This window comes from Pleurodeles waltl, chromosome 12 (genome assembly GCF_031143425.1).
Source record: "Pleurodeles waltl isolate 20211129_DDA chromosome 12, aPleWal1.hap1.20221129, whole genome shotgun sequence".
NCBI classification, from domain to species: Eukaryota; Metazoa; Chordata; class Amphibia; order Caudata; family Salamandridae; genus Pleurodeles; species Pleurodeles waltl.
In genome coordinates, this window is record NC_090451.1 from 185,277,239 (window position 1) to 185,302,945 (window position 25,707).

Here is a 25,707-nt window from a genome sequence, read left to right on the forward strand (position 1 = left end):
AGGACTGCCAGCTGCAAAGTCCAGGTGCTGGTTACAAGAGACTCGACCTTGAAGTCACTCTGGCGATCCTTGGTTCAGATTACAGGTCCAGACCTACTCATCCAGACAAGAGTGCAGGAGGTCAGCACATCAGGCTGAAGTCCTTCCCGCAGCAGTCCAGCAGAGTGGCAGTCCTTTCAGCACTGCTCTTTCCTGGCAGAGTAGCCACAGGTACAGATGTATACAGAAGACTTGGTGTCTGAGGTCCAATATTTCTACATGTGCCTTTTTTTAAGTTTGAGAAGCTTCTTCAGCTTTCACTTTGAAGTGCACAGGTTTCCTAGCTCCCGTGCCCTGTTTCCAGGCTGTTTGCAGGGGGTATGTAATTCTATTCAGGTGTAGGTTGGGCTGTGCATAACGCTGCCCTCCCCGCCCGCCAGTGATGGCCCATCGAGGCACACCTAAGTGTCTATTGTGTGGCTGTCTAGGAGAAATACACAAAGACCAACTCCAACTGTCAATTACACCTAGTTTACCCTAAAAGGGGATTTTTAATTACAAGTCCAAAAACCACAAATATGAACTGTTTACCTGTTCTCATTCGGATGTTACAGCTTACTAAATATAATAAGGTAACTCCAATGTTATCCTATAGGAGCAGGCCTTGCGTAGTGAAAACCAAATTTAAGAGTTTTTCACTACCAGAAAATTTAAAGGTTATAATTACATGTCTTACTTTAAAAATACATTCCCCCTGGGGGCTGTTTAGGGTTCACCCTAGGGTGGACATATATATTAAAAATGAAGGGTTTGGGCCTGCTAAATCGTTTGTTTTGCCAGGTCAAAGTGGCAGTTTAAAACTGCACACACAGGATGCAATGGCAGGCCTGAGAAATGTTTGCATGTCTACTTAAGTGAGTGGCTCGATCAGTGCTGTAGGTCCACTAGTAGCATATAATGTACTGGTCCTAGATACAAGCAGTGCCACATTACTAAGGACTTATAAGTAAATAAGTATGTATAAGTGAGCACACACAGTTTAACAGCGGCTAGCAGTAGTAAAGTGCACAGAGTCCTAAGGCCAACCAAAAAAAGATCAGAAAAATATGGGAGTGAGGCAAAATCTTTCGGGGGAGACCACCTTAAGGGTGACAGGTTTAACACCTGTTTTCCAACAGTACCATCAGTCTTTCGAAGCAGTTTTTCCAGAGGTAAACAAATCTAAAAGGTTCCAGCGCAGAAGGACACGGTGTTTTGTCTTGTCTGCCTTTTTCAAACAATAAAAAATACATTTTAATACAAAAAATTTTAAAAACTGTTCCAGAAGTTTCAGTGATGTGATTACGATTTCTAATGCTTATGAATCTGTGAAGGTACACTTACTATAGAATAAAGGCTGTGTGTATGCAATAGTAGTCAGTACTAGCCAATGACAGCTGAAGAGTGGGATTGGAAAATACAAAAGCTTTTGTAAGAGCAACAAATCGTCCTAGCTTTACTAAGTTGTAATTAACGTCTGATCCAATGGTGTTGACCTGAAAAGTAATAGCATTTTGTGTTCAATTTTTATTGGCTTTGCAAAAGGTAAAAGCCAGAAAACAAACAGCACGAAGGCATAAATTATACAGAACAAAATCAGCAGTATGATCACTGCACACTCTTAAAAAAAAAAAAAAAAAAAAAAAAAAAGGTACATCCCAGAGGCTTTGGTTTGTACCTTTACTTTGAAATATCCAATGCCCTAGAACAGCGTAAGTTATTTTAAACTCTGCTACAATGGATGTTTCAGAAACAAAAGATTTTTTTTATGAAGTACAATAGAAAAAAAAAATGCAAGCTAAATGTTTGGGTTAAAAACGTGACCTTCCTCCAGCACACAGTATTCAATCTGCACACGTATCTTTAAAAGATCAAGTCTGTGTCCTATTCAGTACCGTAATCATGTTGTAGCACATATTCAAGACACTTGGGAGCTTGAAAGAGGACATAATACAAGCGTTGTGATTTTTTTTCTTGTTTTATTGATGGGCGACAACTTTTTACCTCTATATAACACTAAACTGTGTACATGTAGGAACTCAACAATATAGGATCCGACAGCAAAATTAAACAAAGCAGACTTAAAAGGAATATCAATCTTCATTGTTATGCCTATTTGTTTAAAATCGTGTGTACACAGAAGCATAATTGCAGTTTGAATAAAGTTACAATCACCCATCCAAAGATAGACTAACATTTCAACTCCAAAAATCTGATCTGCAATGAGTCAGAGTCCTTAAAGCAGTTTCCCTAACACACAATTATTATTATATCTCATTGTAGGAACCTAGCCACATTGCACTTTGTAAACTTATTCCATTGTTTTTTTCCAGAAGCATGTTAGATAACTTCCTTCTGACACACTGGTTCACATATAGTTTAACATACATATGTGAATATATATGTATTTTGTCATCATTGATCCAACACTTGAGGGGAAAGAAAGCAACTTTGTTTTAAGATAAAACGTTATTTTCACAGGAATCTAAAATTGGCGTTGCTGGTAAAGGGTTTGTTCTACTAGAAAATTAGAACATGGGAACCTCTTTTCAAATCCCCATATATTTTATGTTAGACCTTTGCAGTAACTCTGGAAATATAAAATGTTTTTTTTATTTTTTTCAATTACTTTGATTTTTTTTTTTTTTGACCAAACTTTAACTCTTCCCCTCACCCTATTAGTTTGGACTTTAAAGGTACGGCTAGAAATAGTCTTTAACAAACTACAAGTTAAAGTCTATTCCAAAGTTGCAGCTTTTGACTTGGAGGAAGTTTTTCCCAAAAAGCAAACACTCAAAAAGAGCTGTTGGAGAAGGAGGGGAGTGGGTGGAATGAGGGAAAGAACAATAGTGGGAGCTTGCGGCCTACGAAGCAGCTATCAGGCGTGCGCACACAGTGTAGAGAGGGACATTTCACAGCAGGTCCACTCGGCGATAGTACAGGAGGTAGGCTGTTCGGTCAGCAGACGGTTTTACCACCTGGTACTGGTTTATAATTTTGACTGACTGATCATCTATGCGCAACCAGCCATTTAGCCCAATTTGGAAGACATCTGTAGTGTAATGTCCGCCGGTTGCGCTGTTTCCATGGTGATAGACAACTATAGAGAAATAGGGGAGAAGACAAACATTTATAAATATTAAGCAAAAAGTAGAGACACATCAAGTAAGGTCTGATTGGTTCTTTTCAATCCTGGGAAGGTTTCATTCACTTTTCAGTGTTCATACTATATTTAAACAAAATAAATGACTATTTCCTTAAGACGTATTGGGTATAAAGAAATAAGACTATGTTGGCAAACTTGTATGCACTGCTCAGTTAATCCCCCCCCCAAAAAAAAAAATAGTTTTAACGAGTGAACCATCAGTTATTTTGGAGCTGATTGTTAAAGAATGCTAAAACAAAAGAAGTCTCCTAAAGCATTATGGGAAGCTTACACTAACATCTGCATTTTAATGTACTTTTCGATCTTACGATCCCAAACAACAAGCTTAAAAGATTTAAGCCCGCCCTCCCAAAATCGGCGCCCAATACAGTGATGATGTACAGGGAAAATGTGTAAGTTACATACAAGTATATTCAGGGCCTGATTAAGACCTTGGTGGATTAGATCCCTCCCGCCATTTTACAAGTTCCATAGCATATAATGGCACTTGTAATACCACTGACGGGATATCTGTCATGTTTGTGATGGAGTATACCATCTGCCAAGGTCTTAATCAGGCCCTCAGTGCTTATTTGAAAGGCTCTCAACTAAGTAGTGGAAGTGCACTTGGCGGCAAGGTACTGCTCTTATGGAAAAAGTTACTTACCTCCACTAATGCCTACTTCTTGCAGCTACATAATCTTCTTGCACATTACTTACTTTTCTTCTAGGATTCAGACTGGCCTTGAAAACTGTTTTCCCTAGCTCTGACTCACCAACACTGCCATGTGGCACCATGCAGCTCTTTTTGCAGCTCTACCTCCAGACGTGATAACGGGAGTATATTAGGTGTCAACCACACACACTTGCGTTAATTCCTGTTAGTTTTTGTTATGTTCCATCAAGAAGTACAGATAGGAGCTGAGACAGTAACGAGAGAGGCAAATACAACATTTTGTGTTACATACCTTGGGATATTATTCAGAGAGTTAGCTCATAAGGAAGGAGGGAGGGCAGTGAGATTCTGCAGCAAGGATAAGTACCCACTGGAAATATGCTTACATAAGTGTCCATTATTTTTCTAAAATGCTTTGGACCAGGTTACCCATATTGTGCTGTACTCCATACTCCCACCAAAGCTATACCCTGTGTCGTGAACTTGTTTAAATGCAAAAAAAAGTGTTTAAAAAAATATATATGCTTGCATAAGGCAAGTAACAATTCCTTCTGCAGGACATCTTCCCGTATATAACATGGGTGTGGTGGCGGGCTTCCTGGCCATCAAGATGGCTTCTATCATTTCATCGGGTATGCAAAAAAGATTCTAGTAGGCACTGTTCAATCACCACCTGGGAAGAAACAGTGTGTAGGGATTTGGAAATAGGACCTGACCATCCTGCTGCTAGAGCAGGTGAGCTTCGAGTGGGAGGGGATGACCGGAGTGCCTTTAAATCAGCATACTAGATCCTCCTTGACAAATTTTAAGTGGCCACAATCCCCTGGATCTGATTTCATACCCCTCCCCACTCCCCTATACCTTTCCTCTGTCCAGCAAAGATTAAGCAGGAGTGGCTGCAACACGTACAGCAGGGCCTGATACAAGGTGAAGCTGGATGCATCTGACAGGAAGCGTATGGCACAAAGCTGAGGACAATTCCTGTTCTTGGCCATGGCAAACAGGATGAAAACTACAATTCGTAGAAGATTGAACCCATCACCTTGTTGCCCTCCAGTGAAAGCGGGCCAAGAGCATCTGCTCTACCACTGAAGAAGCCTCCGAGGTGGGTTGCTACTGGTAAGACTTGCTGTCTCTGCACCCATGTCCACAGGTGTATCTCCTCCCAATATAGAGTCTATGACCCTCCCCACTAAGTTAATTGATTGATGCCATCAACGCTAGTGGTGGTGTTCAAAAGAATCTGTATACTGCTGCCTCCCTACTACAACCCCCCAACGCAAACCTCTCATTCGCACCTCCCCACCTATCCCGGGAGGGAAAAAGACCCTCAAGACAAAATTGACTCACATGGCTTAAGCACATTTATGAGCAGGTTCTGCTCTGACATGAACAGAGGCCTCAGGCTGTCATGACACCGAGATGGAGACCACAGAGAGGAGATATCCATGATCATGGTATCCTGAACCTGCGGAGGGGTTCAGGCACCAGCGCAGAGACTGATGCAGCAACTGGAATATTTGGTTCAAACCTGAGGGGCTACCGTGGTGTTGCAGACATTGCCTCTTCTACCTGGTGTGAGGTACCAAAAGGATACACAAAGACATGAGGCACTGCGTGCCCAAGACCTATAGGACCAACCTGCGTTAGACACATTGTACCCATCGGGCACATATCTGTGATACTTCATCCTCTCAAGAGGTATGAAGACCTTCATAATGGTAGTGTCAAGCACCACCCCAATAAAGGTCATTTGTTGTGCAGGAGAGAGGTGATATGTCCGGACACTGATAGTAAAGCCCAGCTCGTAGAGAAAAGCAAACTATTGTAGATACTGGTGGACCAGCTCTGGAAAGTCAGCCTTTACCAGCTAGACGTTAGAGTATACAAAGAAGTTACTTAACTTTGTAATGCTCTTTCTGGTAGATACTCTAACTGATGATTCCTCAAGTTTTAGAATATCCCCAAGTGTCAGACTGGACCTGGAACATTTTTTTAGCATAGCCCCTTTGAGCCAGTGGGTGGACTCCTTGTTTCATCATGGAAATGGTGGCTGTGTCCGCATATAAGCGCTACCCAAACTTAGTGACATCAGTTTCTTCCTGGTCTCTATCCAAACCTAGAGACACAGAGCGCTGAAGCCAATTATCTGTGCCAGTGTGGAGATTTCTAATTTGGGACATTTTTAGCTGGAAAAGAAGCCAGAAGTGAACAGGTGGAACAGCAGTGAGGAATCTGCAGTTACATTATCCACCAGAACAAGCGTCAGCAAAGGTAAGTAACTTGTTCTTCTGATAGGTACTTCTAACTGATGATAATTCACCTTTAGAATAGATACCAAAGAATTACCTCCCGAGGTGGTGAGTCTATGGGACGGCTCAGACCAAAAAGTCATGCAGAAGCGAAAGGTCAAAATGACCTTCTCTTTGTACATGGCTGTCACAGTGGTAGTGCTTTCATGGACCTGTGCACTGATGCGCGTGTTAAGGCCTGACAAATATCCCAGACAGGCACTCTAGGAGTCCTCAGTCCTTTTTGAGGCTGCTTCATGGCCAGTGCAAAGCAGATTTTACTGCAGAGGACTATCCACCGGACAAAGTACTTTCCTGCACTACCTTGCCTTCCTTCAACCCAGTGGATCCCATCTACCCAATGGTCGCTAGAGCAGTCAATATGAAAAAATCTCAGCTCTTGTGGTCCAAACAATGTAGGCTCTCTTCCTCTTTCGAGGGGTTAGGTGGAACAAATAACAGCAGAAGTGTGATACTGTTAAACATGAAAGGGAGCCAAGCTGTGGCAGAAGGTTTGCTCTAGTCCTTAGCACCAGTTTGTCCTGAAAGGTGGGGTGTGGTAGGGAAGCTGGCCTGAAAAGCCTGAAGCTCACTCAAAATGATGAACTGAAGTTATCACAACGAGAAAGACTGTCCTCAGTGATAGGCGGGGTAGAGGGCAGCTGTGCTGTGGCTCAAAATGGGTGCACTTAAATGGAAAGACCAAATCAAGATCCCACTGTGGCATCACAAATGGTTTATGAGGAAACACATGAATTAAGGTTTTAAGAAACCACATCACAAGAAATTATTTTTAACGAGGACAGCTGCTCCAGTAATCGCAAAAATGTAGAAAGGGCATACAAATAACTTCACTAAGTCCTTGCTGGGACAAAAAAAGCAAATAACAAAACAGCCAGCATTTGGCCTGCAATAGGTCCGTATTACAAATGCCACAGCAAGCCAAAAACTCGGCTCCGTGTAAAAAGACTTTGCTGAAGGATGCCTTGCTACAAGGATGGCATCCACTACTTTTGGAGGGAGGTTGAATACAGTTACTACTGCTGCTCAATCTCCAAGCATGGAGTTCTAGATTGGACAAACCCAGGTGCAAGACCCTCCCTACAGCTGCAAAAGAGGATTCTCCAAAATTGGCAGCCTGATTGAAGGACGGGGGGGGGTCATGGCTAGAAGTTCCAGGTACACTGGGCCTGATCGTTATTGACATTCACAACTTGAGGCAGGAGAGGTAGCATTAAGAATACATACAGGAATCCTCTGCTCCACTCTACATGGAATGTGTCTCAGAGAGAGAGCCTTCTTGGGAATTCCAGTATGCAAGTGTGGATATTATGTGTTCTCTGCGGTGGAAAAGACACCAAGTGAGGCTTCTCCCTATTGCTGGAGGATGCCTTTTGCTACCTCCATGTGTTCTGCCGGCTGCATTCATCCGCCCTAGCGTTCCCCACCAAGATGTGCATAATTAAGGAAGTACCCTGAGGAGTCACAATTTTGGGAGCCAAAGGCCCCTGTCCCAACTTTGCACTCTGTTGCAATACCAGCCGTGGTGTCATCTTGGAAGACCTGAACCAACCTTCCCTTGATGGAAGGAAGGACCAGTTTTAACTCTAAGTAAATGGCTCTCAACTCAACAGGTTGATGTTGGAATGGATCATTGCTGGAGCCCAGAATCATCCGATTTACACTTCTCCCGGATGACCTTAAAGAACCCAGCAGTGATGCATCCGTCACGACTGTCAGCTTTGGTGGTGTAGGCACAGAGGTTTTCCGCTGGTTCAATTGCGCTTGAGGAGCTACCACTGCAGATCTTTTGCACTCTCTTACAAAACCTGGATGAAATACAAGTTCACTTGGTGATCAGCCCACTAAGACTTCAGATCCCACTGAGAAGCCTGCAAGTGCCATCTGGCATGGTCGACCAACAGGATACCAGAAGCCTCAGTCACCCGTACTGAAATCCAGGACCAAGGCTGGAACATCAGGATTCAAACCGGAATGTCCTGAACTCGCAGATTCAGAGAGAAGGCTTGATAATGCATCTTATACTGGGTTCCTCATATGAAAGGGAGCCTCTGCGAAGGAGTCAGTTGTGACTTTGGCACGTTGATAGTGAACTTCAATGATGTACGGTGGTTTGCCATCATCTGGAAATAGTCCTAGATAATGTTGAGATCCCCCGCTTCAACAGTCATTGTGGTAGGTGGGCCAAGACAAATACTTGACTCCGAAGGTGTGCAGTCACCACCACCATCACCTCTGTGAATACCTGAGTGGCATTGGTGAGGCAGAAGGGGGAGGAAGGCAAACTAAAAATGCTGCTGCCCTATCTTGAACCACAAGTAGTGTCTGTTGGCCTGCAGGATAAGAACATGGAAATAGCCTCCTTAAGAGTCCAATGGTACCATCCAGTCTCCTGGATTCACAGCAGAGAGAACCAAGTCAGCATGAGCAACTTTAATTTGTTCTTCCACAGGAAAAAACTGAGAGATCAGAGATCTAATATATGAAAAGGGCATATGCCCTTGTTTGGCACTAAGAAATAACATCCAGTCCCATTTTCAGAAACCAGAACTCTATGGCTCCATTCACCAAAAGAGCCTGAACCAGCTGCAGCAAAATGGATAAGTGGTCCTCTCAAAGTTGGTCTATTATGGATGGAAAATGGGGCAGGTATGAATGAAATGGCAGGGTGTAACCCGGCTAAACTATTTGCAGGACCCACCTGTTGAATATGATAGTTTGCCACCCATGGAGAAATTTACATTGTTTCCACAAGGATCGTCAAAGCTGCTATGGGTTAAAGTGGCTTGGAGGCTGCTGCTGGAGGGGCGGCGGACTGGATGGTTCGCTGTTCTTGAAACCAAGGCATGGTCTACTGGATCCCTGACAGGACTGGAGTGCCTGTTGATGGGGATGTGAGCTTTGGGAAACTCCTAATGATACCTCTAGAGGGGTGAAACTGTTGGGGAAACTGCCTTGCATTCATGAAGGCACTGTGGCTCTTTCTCTGAAGCACTCTAGTGCTGAATCAGCCTTCTCACTAAATAGGTAATACCAGTCAACAGTCATATCCATGAGTGACAGCTGAGTGTTACCTTAGAAAACCATAGATCTCATCCATGCATGGTGCCAGTGCACTGTGCTAGTCCAGGCTGCCATGCTTAAGCAATCAAGTGTCCAGTTTTGACCGTATGAAGTATTTATCCACATCCTACGTATCCTGGATAGCTCATGCCAGGTTGGTACAGAATTCCTCCAGGGCAGGTCTGTGACTTTGTGATACTGGTCTATTCACAGGTGGGCAGAAACAAGTTTAGTTTAAGTATCCATAAGACTCTCCGTCAGGACTTCGCAGACTGGCAGCACGGGTTCAGACTAGGTCTACCTCAACTACAAAACCTCAGTTAGGACCTTGTTTTTCTCTTCTACCGGGCAGCAACTGTTTTAAGTACAGGACTTCAGATGCTCGCCTTATAACCACAGAAAGGAAAATGTCACTTAGTGTACATCTGTTTGTGGCATGTTCTGCTGCAGATTAACATGCTATGCATATCGATTCCGACATCTACTGTTGGGGTCGGAGTGTTATAAGTTCTTTTTCTGCAAAGAAGTCTTTTAGAATCACGGGATCGAGTGACTCCTCCTCTTTGGTTCCATTGCATATGGGCATCAACTCCATTGTTAGATTGTTTTCCCACAGAGGGTAAAGAAGGAGTGATAAGAATAAATAAGTGAAAAAAGAGATGTCCATGCAAACGTAAATTTATTTATATATATATGTACAAATGTGTTAACTTAAACGACTACAGGCTTCCGGGGAGGAGGGAGGGTGCATGTGAATCTGCAGGAGAACATGCCCCGAACAGATGTGCAATGGGTAAGTGATATTTTCCGTTCGATAGCATGTGTAGCTGCAGATACACATGCTATGCATAGACTACAAAGCAGTTTGTCCTTCCAAAATAACAGTGGCTAGTCTGTAGGAGTTGAAGTTGTTTGAAATAATGTTCTTAGAACAGCTTGTCCTACTGTGGCTTGTTGTTGTGATAATACGTCCACACAGCAGTGTTTAGTAAATGTATGAGGTGTTGACCATGTAGCTGCTATACATACTTCAGCCATTGGTATATTTCCTAAAAAAGCCATTGTTGCACCTTTTTCGTGTAGAATGTGCTTTCGGAGTGATTACAAGTTGTCTTTTTGCTTTGATATAGCATGTTTGTATGCACCTTACAATCCATCTTGCTAAACCTTGTTTTGATATAGGATTGCCTGTATGTGGTTGTTGGAAAGCCACAAAAAGTTGTTTTATCTTTCTAAATTGTTTGGTTCTGTCTATGTAGTAGATTAGAGCTCTTTTGAGGTCTAATGTATGTAGAGCTCTTTGTGCCACAGAATCTGGCTGTGGGAAGAAAACTGGTAGCTCCACTGTTTGTTTGATATGAAATGGTGAGACTACTTTTGGTATAGAAATTTTGGATTTGTTCTTAGTACAACGTTGTGTTTTTGTACTTGGAAGAAAGGTTCCTCAAGAGTAAAAGCTTGTATTTCACTTACTCTTCTTAAAGAAGTAATTGCCACTAGGAAGACAACTTTCCATGTTAGAAACTGAATTTGTTGCCAGTGCATGGGTTCAAAAGGTGGTCCCATAAGTCTTGTAAGCACTATATTTAGATTCCAAGACGGAACTGGTGGTGTTTTTGGTGGAATGATGCGTTTTAAGCCTTTCATGAAAGCTTTAATGACAGGAACTCTAAATAAAGAGCTATGTTGAATATTTTGTAAATATGCAGATATTGCAGTAAGGTGTATTTTTATTGAGGAAAATGCTGATTTTTGTAAATGAAGTAAATAGCATACAATAGCTTGTATTGATGCTGTATGAGGATCTATATTTTTAGATTGACAGTAACAGACAAATCCTTTCCATTTATTTGCATAGCACTGTCTGGTAGTGAGTTTTCTTGCTTGTTTAATAACTTCCATACATTCTGATGGGAATTGTAAATATCCAAATTCTATGACTTCAGAAGCCAAATTGCTAGATTGAGAGCATTGGGGTTTGGATGTCTGATTTGACCTTTGTTTTGTGTTAACAGATCCGGTCTGCATGGGAGTTTGGAGTGAGGTACTACAGATAGATGTAGTAGTGTTGTGTACCATGGCTGACGTGCCCATGTTGGTGCTATGGGTATCATGATGAGTGAAGTTTGACGCAACTTGTTGACCAGAAATGGAAGAAGTGGGAGAGGGGGCAAAGCTTAAGCAAATATCCCTGACCAATTGATCCATAGAGCATTGCCCTTGGATAGGGGATGTGGGTGTCTGGATGCAAAGTTTTGGCATTTTGTGTTTTTGCTTGTTGCGAATAGATCTATGTTTGGTGTTCCCCACTTTTGAAAGTACTTTTGAAATACTTGAGGATGAATCTCCCATTCGTGTGTTTGCTGGTGATTTCTGCTGAGGATATCTGCCAACTGATTGTCTATCCCTGGATTGTACTGCGCTAATAGATGAATTTGATTGTGAATTGCCCATTTCAAAATTGTTGAGGCTAGAAGGGATAGTTGGGATGAATATGTCCTTCCCTGTTTGTTGATATAATACATGGTTGTCATGTTCTAGGTGTTATTATTCTTGCTTTCAAAGGCTCATTAAAAATTTGGTCTGCGTGCTTTACCATGCCTAGTAGCATTGGTACCTAGAATGGGTTGAGGATAATGTATTGAACAAAAAGTCTTCCTCTAGTGGTTCTGTGTGCATTGTAACCCCATGATAGGCTGCAGACCTGGCTATCAGCTGATTGTATACTGTAGTATCTTTAGGTGGAGATGGTTTAGAGGGGTAGGTGTCTGGGTAGTTGTTTGGGATAGGATCAGGGTCGTAAAGGTCCCATGGATCAACAGTGTCTTGTTGTGAGTCAAAAGAATGTATTGGAGAATGCATTGGTGTAGGACTTATTTGAGGAGAGGTAGGTAGGTGTGAAGAATAAGGAGGAGAAGACTGAGGAGGTGCTGGCTTCTCTTTGTTTTGGCACTTTAGCTGGGTGCCACCATGGTGACACCATTTCCAGCCTTCTTGCTCTTCGGTTTCTCAGAGTCTTTCAATCGGAACGATCTACAGGCCTCACAGTTTTCCTCCTGACGGTCTGGAGAAAGGCAGAGGTTGCAAACCAGATGTTGGTCTGTTTATGGGTACTTGGCGTGGCACCGAGTGCAGAATCGGAATGGAGTCCTATCCATGAGGTTCTCCAAGCAGTCGGCCCGAATAGGCCAGAGTTGGGCACGTGCGCCCCGAAGGGCAAACTAAGTTGTTTTCCGACAGTACTGCTGTTTCGATGGAAGATGAATAACGCAATCAATACAATACCGACAAAAAGGAAGGTTTGTAAAAGTTTTCCAAATCGAAATCTCGGAGCAAGAGAAAAGATGTCCGAACCCAAAGGCGGAAAGAAAAACAAACAATGGAGTCGATGCCCATGCGCAATGGAACCAAAGAGGAGGAGTCACTCGATCACGTGACTCTAAAATACTTCTTCGAACAAAAAACAACTTGTAACACTCCGAGCCCAACATTAGATGTCGGAATAGATATGCATAGCATGTGTATTTGCAGCCTCACATGCCATCGAACATATGGTTATCTCTTCCACTGAAGTACCAGGGGAGGACACTGCTCCTTTAAGTTTTTTTTTAAGGGGAAGTGTCCAATCCATTGGCCTCTTGTAGGGTCAAATAAAAATAGTCATCATATTGTGGGGGAAGTTAAATCTCATCACCAAATGCTGGTTGACTTTTTTCAGACTTCCATTTAAAAAGTAGCCGGAGTGTGGTTCCTAGAAAAAGGTGTGGTTTTGTCAAAATGAAGTGGAGTTAGGTGTGTCAGAACTGCTGGGCCTGAGGAGCTCCAGAGAGCGTAAGCAGGGTCTCAAAGATTTGTAGCATGGCTTCCTTGAAAGCCTCAATCTGTGGTGACATTGGTGATGGCCCTGAACATTCAGGGTGTGTCAGGATCTGCTGCAGAATTGGTTTTCAGCAAAGGACCAGGAGCGGAACCGAGGGGCACCTTGATGCACTTGGGACTTCTCAGAAGAATGGTAAAATGGGACTAGTGCTGCTTGGCTTCCTTCTTCTTGGACTTCAACTTACTTAAAGACTTAGACTGCAACAAAGACCTTTTGCTGGAACATCTCTGAGAACAGGTATGGGCCTGTGGTCTTGACTTCTAGTGGGAGCAAGGCTTATATGCATTCCTGCGGTTTTCTGTAGGTACAGCTTCATTTTGTGATTTCAGTTTGCATTTGGATGAATAAGGGCACACTCCTCATATGACTTGGAACTGTGTCTCGAACACACAGAGCAGAGAGCTGCAGCTTGTGAGGATCTATTTTCCCTCTACCTAAGGTATCACCCATTGATCTAGCACAGCAAGAACTTCTGCCTCAGGATTCAGGCAAGAGCTGTCAAGCATGCTCTGAAGTAAAAGGGTGGCTTTGGTGGGGGAGGACAGAATAAGAAGGAATGGGCATAGCCCCAACAGATCAGCTGAAACACCCAGAAGCCAGTCATCAACTTCACTTAGTGACAAAATGGGAGCCTGTTTCCCCTACCAAAGGGGATATCTTGAGGAGGAGCCAAAGAGGGTTCAGATGCAGTAGAGCTCATAAAGGACAGTAGGGACTTGATAAGCTGCTGATGACGCCGTCCCCTGTATCCACTCTGGAATCAAAAGGAAAGATGTAGCTGCTGTAGTCTGTCATCTGGTGATGCGCCTCTGGACTGCCAGGCCCAAAAAGGTTTCTCACCCCACACATTGTCAGGGTCTGGGCTGCCTGCGTCACTAAACCTGCATGAATTGACATCCTTTGCAAAGTAGGTAGCCCATAGGCTTGAGAAGCAGTACAGAAATGACATCATTGTTACCCTCAAGGCTTTGACCTACGCACGGTCAGCAGAAGTATATGAAATTAGTCTTGTCTATTATGTGCTGGATGTGGGGTATGGCTGGTTCAGGGGTGGGGTCATCCAACACTGAAGTAAAGAGAACTTGATCGAGTCCAAATAGTCCTGGGTACAAGATTGCTTCCTCAAGGGAGTCTGCTTGGGAAGTTCCCTGCAGGCCTCAGTTGAAAAGACATCCTGAACCACTGTCTGCAATACTTGAATATTTCTCTTTCTAGAGGCATTTGAACTAATCACTGTTGAATACTGATGAAATGTGTGGTTAAAGCAGAGAGTGACCATGCCGAAGAGGCTCTTAAAAACATGAATTGAAGTCAGCATACTATTTGGTGCCCAATATACTCTGTTGACATCTCAAGTGGAGGCTTACATGGAGCCACGCTGGCACCACTGGAAAGTCACTACTGAGGAAAAAAAATGAAAAAACACAGACAGTTTGAAGTCTAGATGAATTCATCATAAGGTGAACAATCAGCAGAAAGTTGTATCCATCGGAAATGTATTACTAATGACCAGGTACTCCTCTAAGGTATTGCTGAACTGCTGTGACCCTCTATTATTGCTCAGTCTTGGTCATCGAAAGGGTTGCTGTGACTGTGTTTGAAACTGCCATTAATGCGATGACAGTTTGTGGAGTGGTTTGAAATCCTTGATGGTATGTAGCAGAAATAAAGCTGCTTCTTCCTGAAGGTCTTCTGGTGACAGGATTTCCTCCTCTGAATTGTAATGCTCCCACTGATTTTGCTGTATTGTTATAACTACTGAACTACCAAATAGTTGTTCCCCTTTGGATGGTGGGTTTGATGTTTATTTGCACCTCTGGCTTGCAGCCTGAAATTATTAGCCATGGCATCTTAGGGTAGTTCCAGAAATCATGTGTCTGCTTGCTGTGTCAGTTACATCTAGTGCTGATTTTAAGCACATAGTGGCAATATTTTTGCCTTCCTCCATAATTGCTACAGCTCTTTTTCTATATTGCTTTGGAAAATGCTTCATTAATTCTGCAATTTCTTCCAATTGCAGATAGGCATATCTGTTAAGGAGGGCATTTGAATTATCTATCCCCCACCGATTAGCTGCACCCCTTTCGAACTTTCTCACAACTAAGTCCATTTTATTACTTTATTTAAAAGGAGGAGGCCCTGAAGTTGTCGGGATGTTCACTCTTTTTCTAGCATTTGCTATTATAATTGAGTCAGTGGTTAAGATGTCCTTAGTGTAAGCTGGGTCTTTGACAGAACATTTATATTTTTTGTCAGCTTGTGGTGTTATGGGCCTGCATGCTGCAGGCTCCTTAAAGTCTTCTTTGCCTGAATCTAAAATGCTTGGAAGCATGGGCAAAAATTGGTTCCTTGTTTGTGAGGGTAAACAGTTTCTAATAGAAAACATGGATGTGTTTTTTCTCCCAGTTGCACACTGTATTTGTCAGCTGCTCTCTTTATTATCTGTACATACGTAGTGATGTCATCAAGTGAGGATGGTCTTGATGGTTAGCTGTCAATACCCTCTTCAGGACAGTGTCTCTAAATCTTGTGTCAGAGTTTCTGTAAACTCTGAACCATCCTCATCCTGAATGACTGATGCTCTCATCTCCCTCGTCTTCCTCTAAGAAAATGTGTTTTTCGTCTTCCTCTTGGGGGTTCAGGAGTTAATGGTGGTTCTAAATCTTCAACATCTGTTTGTTGTAGTTCTCTTTCTGGCTGAAGTTTATGTGGGATTCTGTATTCCCTCAGTGAAGTGCCAAAATCTTTTCTCTTTTGGAATAAAGCCGCCATTTAGGCTCTAAGATGTTTCTTCTTCTATTCTAATTTGGCAACCCGATCTACGTCGACCGCTGTGAACGATTTTCTCTTAGATGGCAAATTGTATTTTTTCGGTGTCTCAACCACCCTCTTTTTTGGCGTTTCAGCCACCTTGGAGTCTTTCGACGTGGAAGCGTCTGGACTTAGATCGCCCGTTTACGTCTTGGTCTTTTCTTTATGTTTTCCACCAGCGGTATCCCTATGAAGGGACCCAAGGGGATCTTTTTGGTAAACCTGGTCTTTGGTCGACATCTGTTTTGTTGCAGAGGCGGATTTTATCGTTTTCAACTCTGCAAACTGTTTCCCCGTCCAAGTATTTTTCGGGGTTACCAGAATTGTCTTCTCCATATTTTTTATTTTATTTTTTTACTTCCCCTCGACAATTTTTAGCTCTGCAGCCGATTTATTACCTTCAGGCCCCCTTGACAATGTTATCTTTATCACTTGAGAGTCCAAAATCTTTCAGGGAAGGTGCAGGTTTCTCACCCTGCATGGCATGGTGTGCCTGACTGTTTTTCCCTCACCTTCAAAGTTTGACTTGAGCCCCACGCACGCTTCACAGCTCTCTGGTGATTGAGAGGTAGGCAAAAATTACAGACCTGATGTTGATCCTTTTGAGCAAATTTGTGGGTGCAGTTGGTGGAAAACTTGAATGGTGTCTTCCCCATTATGTGGATCAAAATTTGCCTGTCTGGGCATTCTCCACACCGAGTAGTTCTCCTTTTGATGGTGGTGTTTTAAACGGTACCTCCTTCGACTATGCTGAGTGGACCTCCTCAAAATCCTCAATGAAAGCTCGACGCAATCCTACTTTTTCTTCACGACCTGAGGTCCCTTCAGCTATGCATCCCGACCTAACAGCAGAAAAAAAGAATCCAAAGATGGCGACCACGAAACAGTGTAAGGAGAGTATGACATCACAGGAGGCAGGACAAAGCACCAAATGGTGGACCGGTCCATGCCCAACAGGAAAAAAGAGGAAAGAGAAGGACTACTGCCACAAGGAAAATAGTCCGGACCCAACCAGTAGACGGCAGAATCATGCACAGCATGTGAAACCAGAAAAGATTCATGCAGGCAAAACAGCAAGTGAGCATTGGAGGAAAAAAGACCCACAAGGACTGACAATTCTGTAATTCTTTAAAAGAATCATTCCTTTACTCCTGTATCCAAGCTTTCTTCCCAGTCCAACTTCTGGTAATAATCAGACACAGAATTGACAGGCAGTGCAGCACAGATACAAGCCAACCTCTAAGTGAAGAGTTTTCTAAGAGCAACTGAACTAATTTACTAAAGAAGTGACATTCATGAGAGTTGAGGCTTTTAAGCAATGCCCCCTACAACTTACCAATAACCACCTTCCAACACCACAGACTAAGACAAAACTCTGATCATGTACCCAACACAGCCTGTAACAGTACTTAACAGGCTATTAACCCCTCCCCCGCCATGGACATAATGGTTATGTCCGTGGCTGCGGTGCCACGGACATAACCATTACGTCCTGGTCCTCAGGGAAAGCGCTAGCGCTCCCCCTGAGGGCCAACACCCCACCCCACCAGGGCAGGGCTGGAAGGGGAATCGCTTCCTCTTCCACCCCAACCCCCCCAGCGACGTCTGAGGACGTCAGCACGCAATAGCGTGCTGACCACATCAGAGGTCACCTCCCATCACACTGGAAAGCATGTTTCCAGCGCAAATCTGAAGAGAAATGCTTAGCATTTCTCTTCCACTCAGGTGAAGGGGGCCGGCAGGGGCATGAAAGGAAAGGCCTACATATAATATAATTTGGGCCGATCTGCCACCGGGGGAGCAGAAAACCCCTAGACACCAGTTTTTTTTTTACATTTATTTTTATATGTGGGGTACAACCCCTTAGGCAAGGGTTGCTCCGGGGGGGGAGGGGAGGGTGGAATTATTTTTAGGCCATTTCTGCCCTCCCTGGGGGCAGATCAGTCTAATATAGTTAGGCCAATCTGCCCCCGGGGAGGCAGAAACCACAAGACACCAGGGATTTTTTTTTATTTTTTTTAATACTTATGCGTAAGAGGAGAGGCCCCTTGGACAAGGGCCACTACCCCCATTAAAGAAAAATATTTGGGGGGGGGGCAGAAACCCCTAGACACCAGGGATTTTAATTTTTCTGCATCAATTTCACGCAAGGGGAGCGGCCCCTTAGGCAAGTTTATTTTAGGTCATTTCTGTTCCCCTTGGGGGCAGATCGGCCTATTTCTGTTAGGCACCAGGGATTGGTGTGTGTGTTTTGTTTGGGGGGCAGCCCCTTGGGCAAAGGTCGCACCCCATGGGGGCTCATTACTGTTGGCCATATCTGCCCCACTTGGGGGCAGATTGGCCTACTTTTGGAAGGCCCATCTGCCCCCAAGGGGGGCAGAAAGCCCACCAGAGATTTTTTTTTTTCAAATTAAGAGGGTGGGGTGTGGCCATACCCCCACCCCCAAATAAATGGGGCCAAAGTTGTTCTGCCCACCAGTGGGCAGATTGGGCAATTTACCCCGATCCACACCCCAGGGGTGGGGGGCAGAAAGTCTACTAGACGCCAGGGAATTAAAAACAAAACAAAATAGTGGGATGGTGGCTACCAACCAGTATGGGCTTGGTTAGGTCCCCACCCCAACTGAAGGGGGTAACAGTCTTTCAGCTCTCCCCCCGCACACTAAAACATCTTATCCCACGGCAAGCAAGAGGGCATTTGACTCTTGGTTTTTTGGGGGTTTTGTTTGTTCTTTTTTTTACATTTGGCCATGAGAGCTTGTCTAACTCTCAAAATCGTCCCACTTGGAATGGTGAGAGCTCCATTTTTTGGACTTTGGGACGCTGCCATGTAGAAAAATCCACAAGACCTAGACACAACTGAATACTAAACATCTGGTTGATTCCAGGGTGGTGTGCTTCACATGCACCCCGCACCATTTTCTTACCCACAATGCCCTGCAAACCTCCAACTTTGCTGAAAAACACACATTTTTCCCACATTTTTGTGATGGAACCTTCCGGAATCTGCAGGAATCCACAAACTTCCTACCACCCAGCATTGTCTCATCTATACCGATAAACATTCTGCTGCACTTGTCAGCTTACTGCCCTTTTGGACCCGCTTTGGTTCCCCCTCAATTTCGACATGTTTTTGGCACTTCCCGGTCACAGGCACTAGGCCCACCTACACAAGTGAGGTATCATTTTCACCAGAGACGGAGGGGAACGTTGCGGTGATCCCACAAAAATGTGATTTATTTTTTTAGCTAAATTTGAGGTTTGCTGAGGATTCTGGGTAAAAACACATTGGGGGATCCAGGTAAGTCACACCTCCCTGGACTCCCTCGTGTGTCTAGTTTTAAGAAATGTCTGGGTTTGGCAGGTTTCCCTAGATGGCTACTGAGCCCAGGACCAAAAATGCAGGTTCCCCCCTCAAAAACAGGTAGTTTTGTATTTGATCATTTTGATGTGCCCACATAGTGTTTTGGGGCATTTCCTTTCGCGGGCAGTACAGCCTACCCGGGAGACTTGGGGGAACGCCGAGTGGAAGGAAATTTGTGGCTCCTCTCAGATTCCAGAACTTTCTATCACTGAAATGTGCGGAAAAAGTTTTTGGGGCCAAATTTGAGTCTTACAAAGGATTCTGGGTAACAGAGCCCCACAAGTCACCCCATCTTGGATTCCCCAACGTGTCTAGTTTTTAAAAATGTGCAGATTTAGTAGGTTTCCCTAGGTGCCGGCTGAGCTAGAGGCCCAAATCTACAGCTAGGCACTTTGCAAAAAACACGTCACATGTCATTGTAAAAATGTGGTGTGTCCATGTTGTGTTTCCAGTCGCGAGCATTAGGCCTACCCACGCAAGTGAGGTACCATTTTTATCAGGAGACTTGGGAGAACACAGAATAGCAAAACAAGTGTTACTGCCCCTTGTCTTTCTCTACATGTTTTCATTCTAAATGTAAGACAGTGTGTAAAAAAAGATGTCTATTAGAGAAATGCCCTGTAATTCACATGCTAGTATGGGCACCCCGGAATTTAGAGATGTGCAAATAACCACTGCTTCTCAACACCGTATCTTGTGCCCATTTTGGAAATACAAATGTTTTCTTGATACCTATTTTTCACTTTTTATATTTCAGCAAATGAATTGCTGTATACCCGGAAGAATGAAAACCCATTGCAAGGTGCAGCTAATTTATTGGCTCTGGGTACCAAGGGTTCTTGATGAACCTACAAGCCCTATATATCCCCGCAACCAGAAGAATTAAGCAGATGTAAATGTATATTGCTTTCAAAAATCTGGCATCGCAGGAAAAATTAGAGAGTAAAACGTGGAGTACAATGGCTATTTTTTTCATCTCAATTTCAATATTTTATTTCAGCTGTTATTTTCTGTAGGAAACCCTTGTAGGACCTACACAAATTACCCCTTGCTAAAATCAGAATTGTGTCTACTTTTTAGAAAGGTTTAGCTTTCTGGGATCCAGCACTGGTTTCACACCCATTTCCGTCACTAACTGGAAGGAAGCTGAAAGCACAAACAAATAGTAAAAATGGGGTTAGTCCCAGTAAAATGCCAAAATTGTGTTGAAAAATTGAGTTTTCTGATTCAAGTCTGCCTGTTCCTGAAAGCTGGGAAGCTGGTGATTTTAGCACCGCAAACCCTTTGTTGATGCCGTTTTCAGGGAAAAAAACCACAAGCCTTCTTATGCAGCCCTTTTTTCCCCATTTAAAAAAGAAATGTTGCTGTATTTTGGCTAATTTCTTAGTCTCCTTCAGGGGGAACCCATAAAGTCTGGGTACCCCTAGAATCCCTAGGATGATGGAAAAAAAAGGACGCGTATTTGGCGTGGGTAGCTTATGTGGACAAAAAGTTATGAGGGCCTAATCGCGAACTGCCCCAGACAGACAAAAAAAGGCTTGGCACCTGAGGGGGAAAGGCCTGGCAGCGAAGGGGTTAAGGCATCCGAAAACACTTGCTAACATCACCTAGTTACCATACATACACAGCTGTCCTTTATCAACAAAGGAAATATGTAAGCTATTTGGAACAGTTACCCCAATCTCAAACCAGTGTCACATCTTACTAATATCGACATAGGCATTCTATTGACCATGCACATCCATAAAACTTAATCAGACTCTGAGCTGTAATGAGCAGGTGTAGAGTCTTATTCAGTTCCATCAAAACGTGTGAATGTTAATTAGGTGCTAATTAACAATATAAATACAGCGTAGAGAAATAGGATTTGACAGCCAACACATTTCTACTGTGCACAGCATCACAAATCCAACACACCTCATTAACCATAAAGAGGAACAAACAAATGTTGACGCTGAAGCACACACTACTCATTGAATGTACTTCCCGATCACCTACAGCGCAAACACTTTATCCGGGACAAAGTTTAACAGCTGAACCTTACAGATCCTAACAAAGTCCTAGGACACACCATAGATAAGCTGTATACAAAGACAAAACATACTATACTTCTATGAAATAATAGATACAAGCCACAGTTCATGGATAATTAATTTTGTGTGATGTGGATTATTACCCACAGAGGATAGCAGTGGACGAACTCCCATAAAGATAAGGAATTTTGTGGCTGATGAGCAAAAGCAGGATTCAATTAGCAATCCTGTGATTACCTTCTTTAGCTGTGGTCAAGTGACAGGGCGCCTCAGAAGAAAGGAATGCACAGTATTTAAACCATAGTAAAAATTAAGATCTAAAAGTAAAACTAAATGGTTAAAACTCGAAAACAATAATCATGGGGATCATGAACTACAAATATTTACTAAAATAGCGCAGCATCCATAGAAAACAATAGCATTTCAGAAGTCTACATTACCCTAGAGCAGTGGTTCCCAACCTTTTGACTTCTGTGGACCCCCATTTTATCAATACTGGAGCCCGGGGACCCCCACTGAATCATTATTGGAACACGGGGACCCCCAAGGAGTCAGTGATAGCTGGGACCTAATATTATTAAATTTTGTAAGCAGCCGCGGACCCCCTGAGGAGGCTTTGAGGACCCCCAGGGGTCCCCGGCCCACAGGTTGGGAACCACTGCCCTAGAGGGCTTTGCTTTTCAAAGCAGCCAGCTAGGGACAGCACAGCATTTAACAGTCCTTGCCCTTTCATTAAGCCCAAGCACTTGCAGATCAGCTGTTAGTGGATAATGCTAATTAACCCTCTTTCTAAAAGTTACTTTTCTTAAATATTAACATTCTGACTTTATAACATTTTGTATTTTTTGAAAAATATTAAAAATAGGCTGACGTTTGAACTTGTTTCATGTCAAAAGTTAAAGAAAAAAGTTTATAATCTGTACTTTGACATTATATACGATTCAGCAAACACCCTGCCAGTAAAAATGGCTTTTGGGAACAGTCACTGCAGAAACATGCCATGTTCAATTTCATACATGTTACATATTTAAATATGAAGTATTTTACCTTGTGGGCAACCAACAGGATTTACTTTGGGTAACAATATTTAAAAGAAATGCTTCCAGCACATCAAAAACTTATTTTGACCAGTTTGAAGGCAGGATTTTAGGCAGCTGCAGTCAGGCTAAACACTGTAGCCCTAAAGCCAAGTTTTTCAGGCCTACTCTGTGGATGGTACAGTAGGTGCTGCAGCACACACGGGGCATTTAACTGCCAGTCTTAGTGGACTTGCTACACCATATACTAAGGGCATGTAGGCAAGTTAAATAGGTCAATCAGGGGTATGCTAATGTAACCATGTTTAAAGATGTAGTACAGCCATTTGACGTCTGTTTACCCAAGGTAAAAGAGTACAGAGTACTATACCCAAAAACAGGGCCCAGAAAAAAAGAAACATTGGAATGGCTATGCAGAAAATGGAGATTTGCTACAGTATGGTATGGTGAGGGAAATACAGAAACTTTCCTAAAATTGATTAAGCTAAATCTGCAACTGCTACAGCAGGCAGTCGATGTCAGAAGAGTGGCAGGCTAGGAGTCTGATCAAAGTATTTTTTTTAATTAACCTCAAGCTCTTCCTATAAGAGGAACAGCAAAATATTCATATTAAGTAACAGACAGGTACAATATCAATTAACGAACAGGATAAAAGCCAGAGCAGCTCACCCACAAGGTCTACTGTGGCACGGTAGGCACAAATAGATGTTATACAACAGAAACAGACTAAATTAGGTTGTCTTAAATTTCAGTCCATCATTGTATGCACAGTAGTCTTTGATGCCAAAAGCATTAGTTTTGCTAGGTTCAGCTGAGCTTGGACTGCAGCCACCCTCTCCCCCACTTCCCATCTTCTCCTTTTATTGGCAGTGAGGTTACGAAAATGCACACATGGTCATCTTGAATGTATGTTTTTAATGTTAGTATACATATAATTCAACCAAGCAAAAACTCCTATAATAGTAGGCTGAGCTACTCAGAGGGAGCTGGAGAGCTACTGGTATCTCACGAGCTACTCGCAGACTCCTGCAATAGGATGGTTAGGTTCAAGAAATGGTCAATGGTAATTGTTGGGTTACAAATGGGGTATCACCAAAGTTATAGTTTGTCAAACTTCCATCACTATAAAAAAAACAACAAAAAAAACGTTTCAACCCCAAAAATATAAAAGTCCCTTCCTACCTCAACAGAGGGTTTGAAGAAAAGATTATTTGCAACTATGGCTGTTGAACAACCTTACTGGTTATTGTGCAAGCTCAATGAGATGGTGCTGAGCTGCTTGTAAAGTTAATGACAGACTAGTGTGACCTAACAAACCTAAGTCCCACAAGCCAACCTGAAATCCCAGAGAGAAAAATAGGTAATATCGATCAAGAGCTCTTGCACAAATTTGTAAGTCAAGAATTGCATTCACTCTCTAAAATGCCTGGACAAGTGACAGATTATATAAATAGTTGACATGGGAATGGCACACTATTATAATCAGGTATACAGTAGGACTTTACAGAATGTATGCAGCCAGGGAAGGGCTAACCAGCAGGGCCAATAATAAGCGTGGTCATGGTCAAAATATCAGGTACCGTGTGCGCCATCTTCTCTCAATACTTTAAAACACTGAAACTATAGTCTACAATATATTCTAATCTTAGGAAAAAAGGTAAATATATATAACAAAGTATCCCTTACCAGCTCATTTCATGGCTGTAAACTTTTTTTTTGGGGGGGGGGGGTAAATGAGGTTCCAAGTGCACTTTGAAGTTTCTCAAGTTGCCGTAATAACCATTTCAGACACGTTTTCAAACTTCTGAAATTAAACCTCAACCCTTTTTTTTTTTTTTTTTTTTTAAATTGGGTTTGATAATTACCATTATCCTTACATCTGAGACATGCATTTAGTGATGGGACAATCTGGTAACTGTGAGAAAAGGAGGCAGAAAGAAGAGGCTTTTCTTCAATACACTTCAAGATTAAGATCAGTCGTTTCAGCCACATGCTAGAGACAATCTTGCAGTCCAATAGGAAAACAGAAGAAGTCTTAGCTTTCAAGAATTAGAGATGTACAATCATCAATGCAGCATCATTAGTACATTAGGGTGCCAAGGGCTGCTTTAAAGAGGAAAGTGTGCACATTTACTAAATATCTAAATGATGAAAGCCAAGCTTGTTGTCAATCTGCTGCTATCACTGTTGCACAATGACAATCTCCGCTAATCTACCTACTGTATATTTTGGTAGTTAAACTTTCAAACATGTCTCTGATTAAAGACATAACACTGCTCAAAATCTTTTACAAAAACGGGAGGGAAGAAATACTGAACACTATATATCATACGCCTTGCTTAGTCACAATCCATGTGGTGATAAACAGTCACTGCAGGACCTCAAACATGCATTTAGACAGCCACTCTGTCTGAAGAACATACTATTCATATGAAACTATTGCCACTGCAATTTATTTTTGGGGTATGTTATACAGCACAAAGCTCACTCGAAAAGGGTCACTTGGTGCTCTCAACTGAAAATCCTTAAGACATGCCTAAGCAAGAAAAAGAGCAGTTTCTGTGAGAAAAGTCAAGTCTTCGGAAACTCAAAGAACTTGACAAAACAATGATCCTCACAGCATTCCTGTGGCCAAACCAAAAGTTCTCAATGGCTTGAGGTGGACGCCGTCAGCTGACAATCTAAACCACTGAGACAGTGCTTTGTAAATGTTAACTTTAGGCTTCCGCTGTCCTGGATTTAACACTCTCGAAAGACGAGAAAAAAGTTGTTCCTTAATTGTTATAGTTGCGCTAGTATTTCTCATCCAACGTTCATCTTTCAGCTATAGTAGTCTTTAATGTAAGGCCTTCACAGAACATACTTTAAGATTCATGTGACACTATTTTCTTCACGGTTTGAAATTGAAGATCCCTCTGTTTTGAGAACTGCATTAGGTCATGAGCTAAGCATAGGGCTTAAGACTTTTTTGCACAAGAATAATGATGCAGTGTTTTTTTATTTTGAAACTCGCTCAGATGGCAAGCTATTTATGCAGGCAACTTTCAGGTGGATTGTATTGTGAACATAATTTAATTATTGAAATCAAATTATTTTACCTGGTATCCAGGTGTGCACGTTAAAAAAAGAAGCTCTTTGCACAAATATGGAGGGGCGCAACATGAAATAGACTTTCAAGCATAATTTCTTACATGCCGAAAGTCATGTTGCTTACCAATGAGAAATCTCTTATGGAATTGTGGAATCCTCAAAATCTACCCTGTTTGGGTACAGCCTTGTTTCCCATGTTAGGCTACTGATCCTGAGAAAAATCCCGTAGTGGGTGAGGAAAACTTATTTACCTGAAACACAATTTGCAGTATGGATGA

General features: G+C 42.7%; 1 protein-coding gene across 1 annotated transcript in view; it reads right to left on the reverse strand.

Moving 5' to 3' along the window:
* Window positions 1-1,977: 1,977 nt before the first annotated feature.
* Window positions 1,978-25,707, reverse strand: part of USP10 (ubiquitin specific peptidase 10) — a 285,739-nt gene continuing 262,009 nt past the window's right edge. Inside the window, exon 14 of the mRNA XM_069216238.1 lies at window positions 1,978-3,118. Within this exon, the coding sequence (XP_069072339.1) occupies window positions 2,931-3,118 (188 nt within the window). The 3' untranslated portion in view covers window positions 1,978-2,930. The remainder of the gene's footprint in view (window positions 3,119-25,707) is intronic.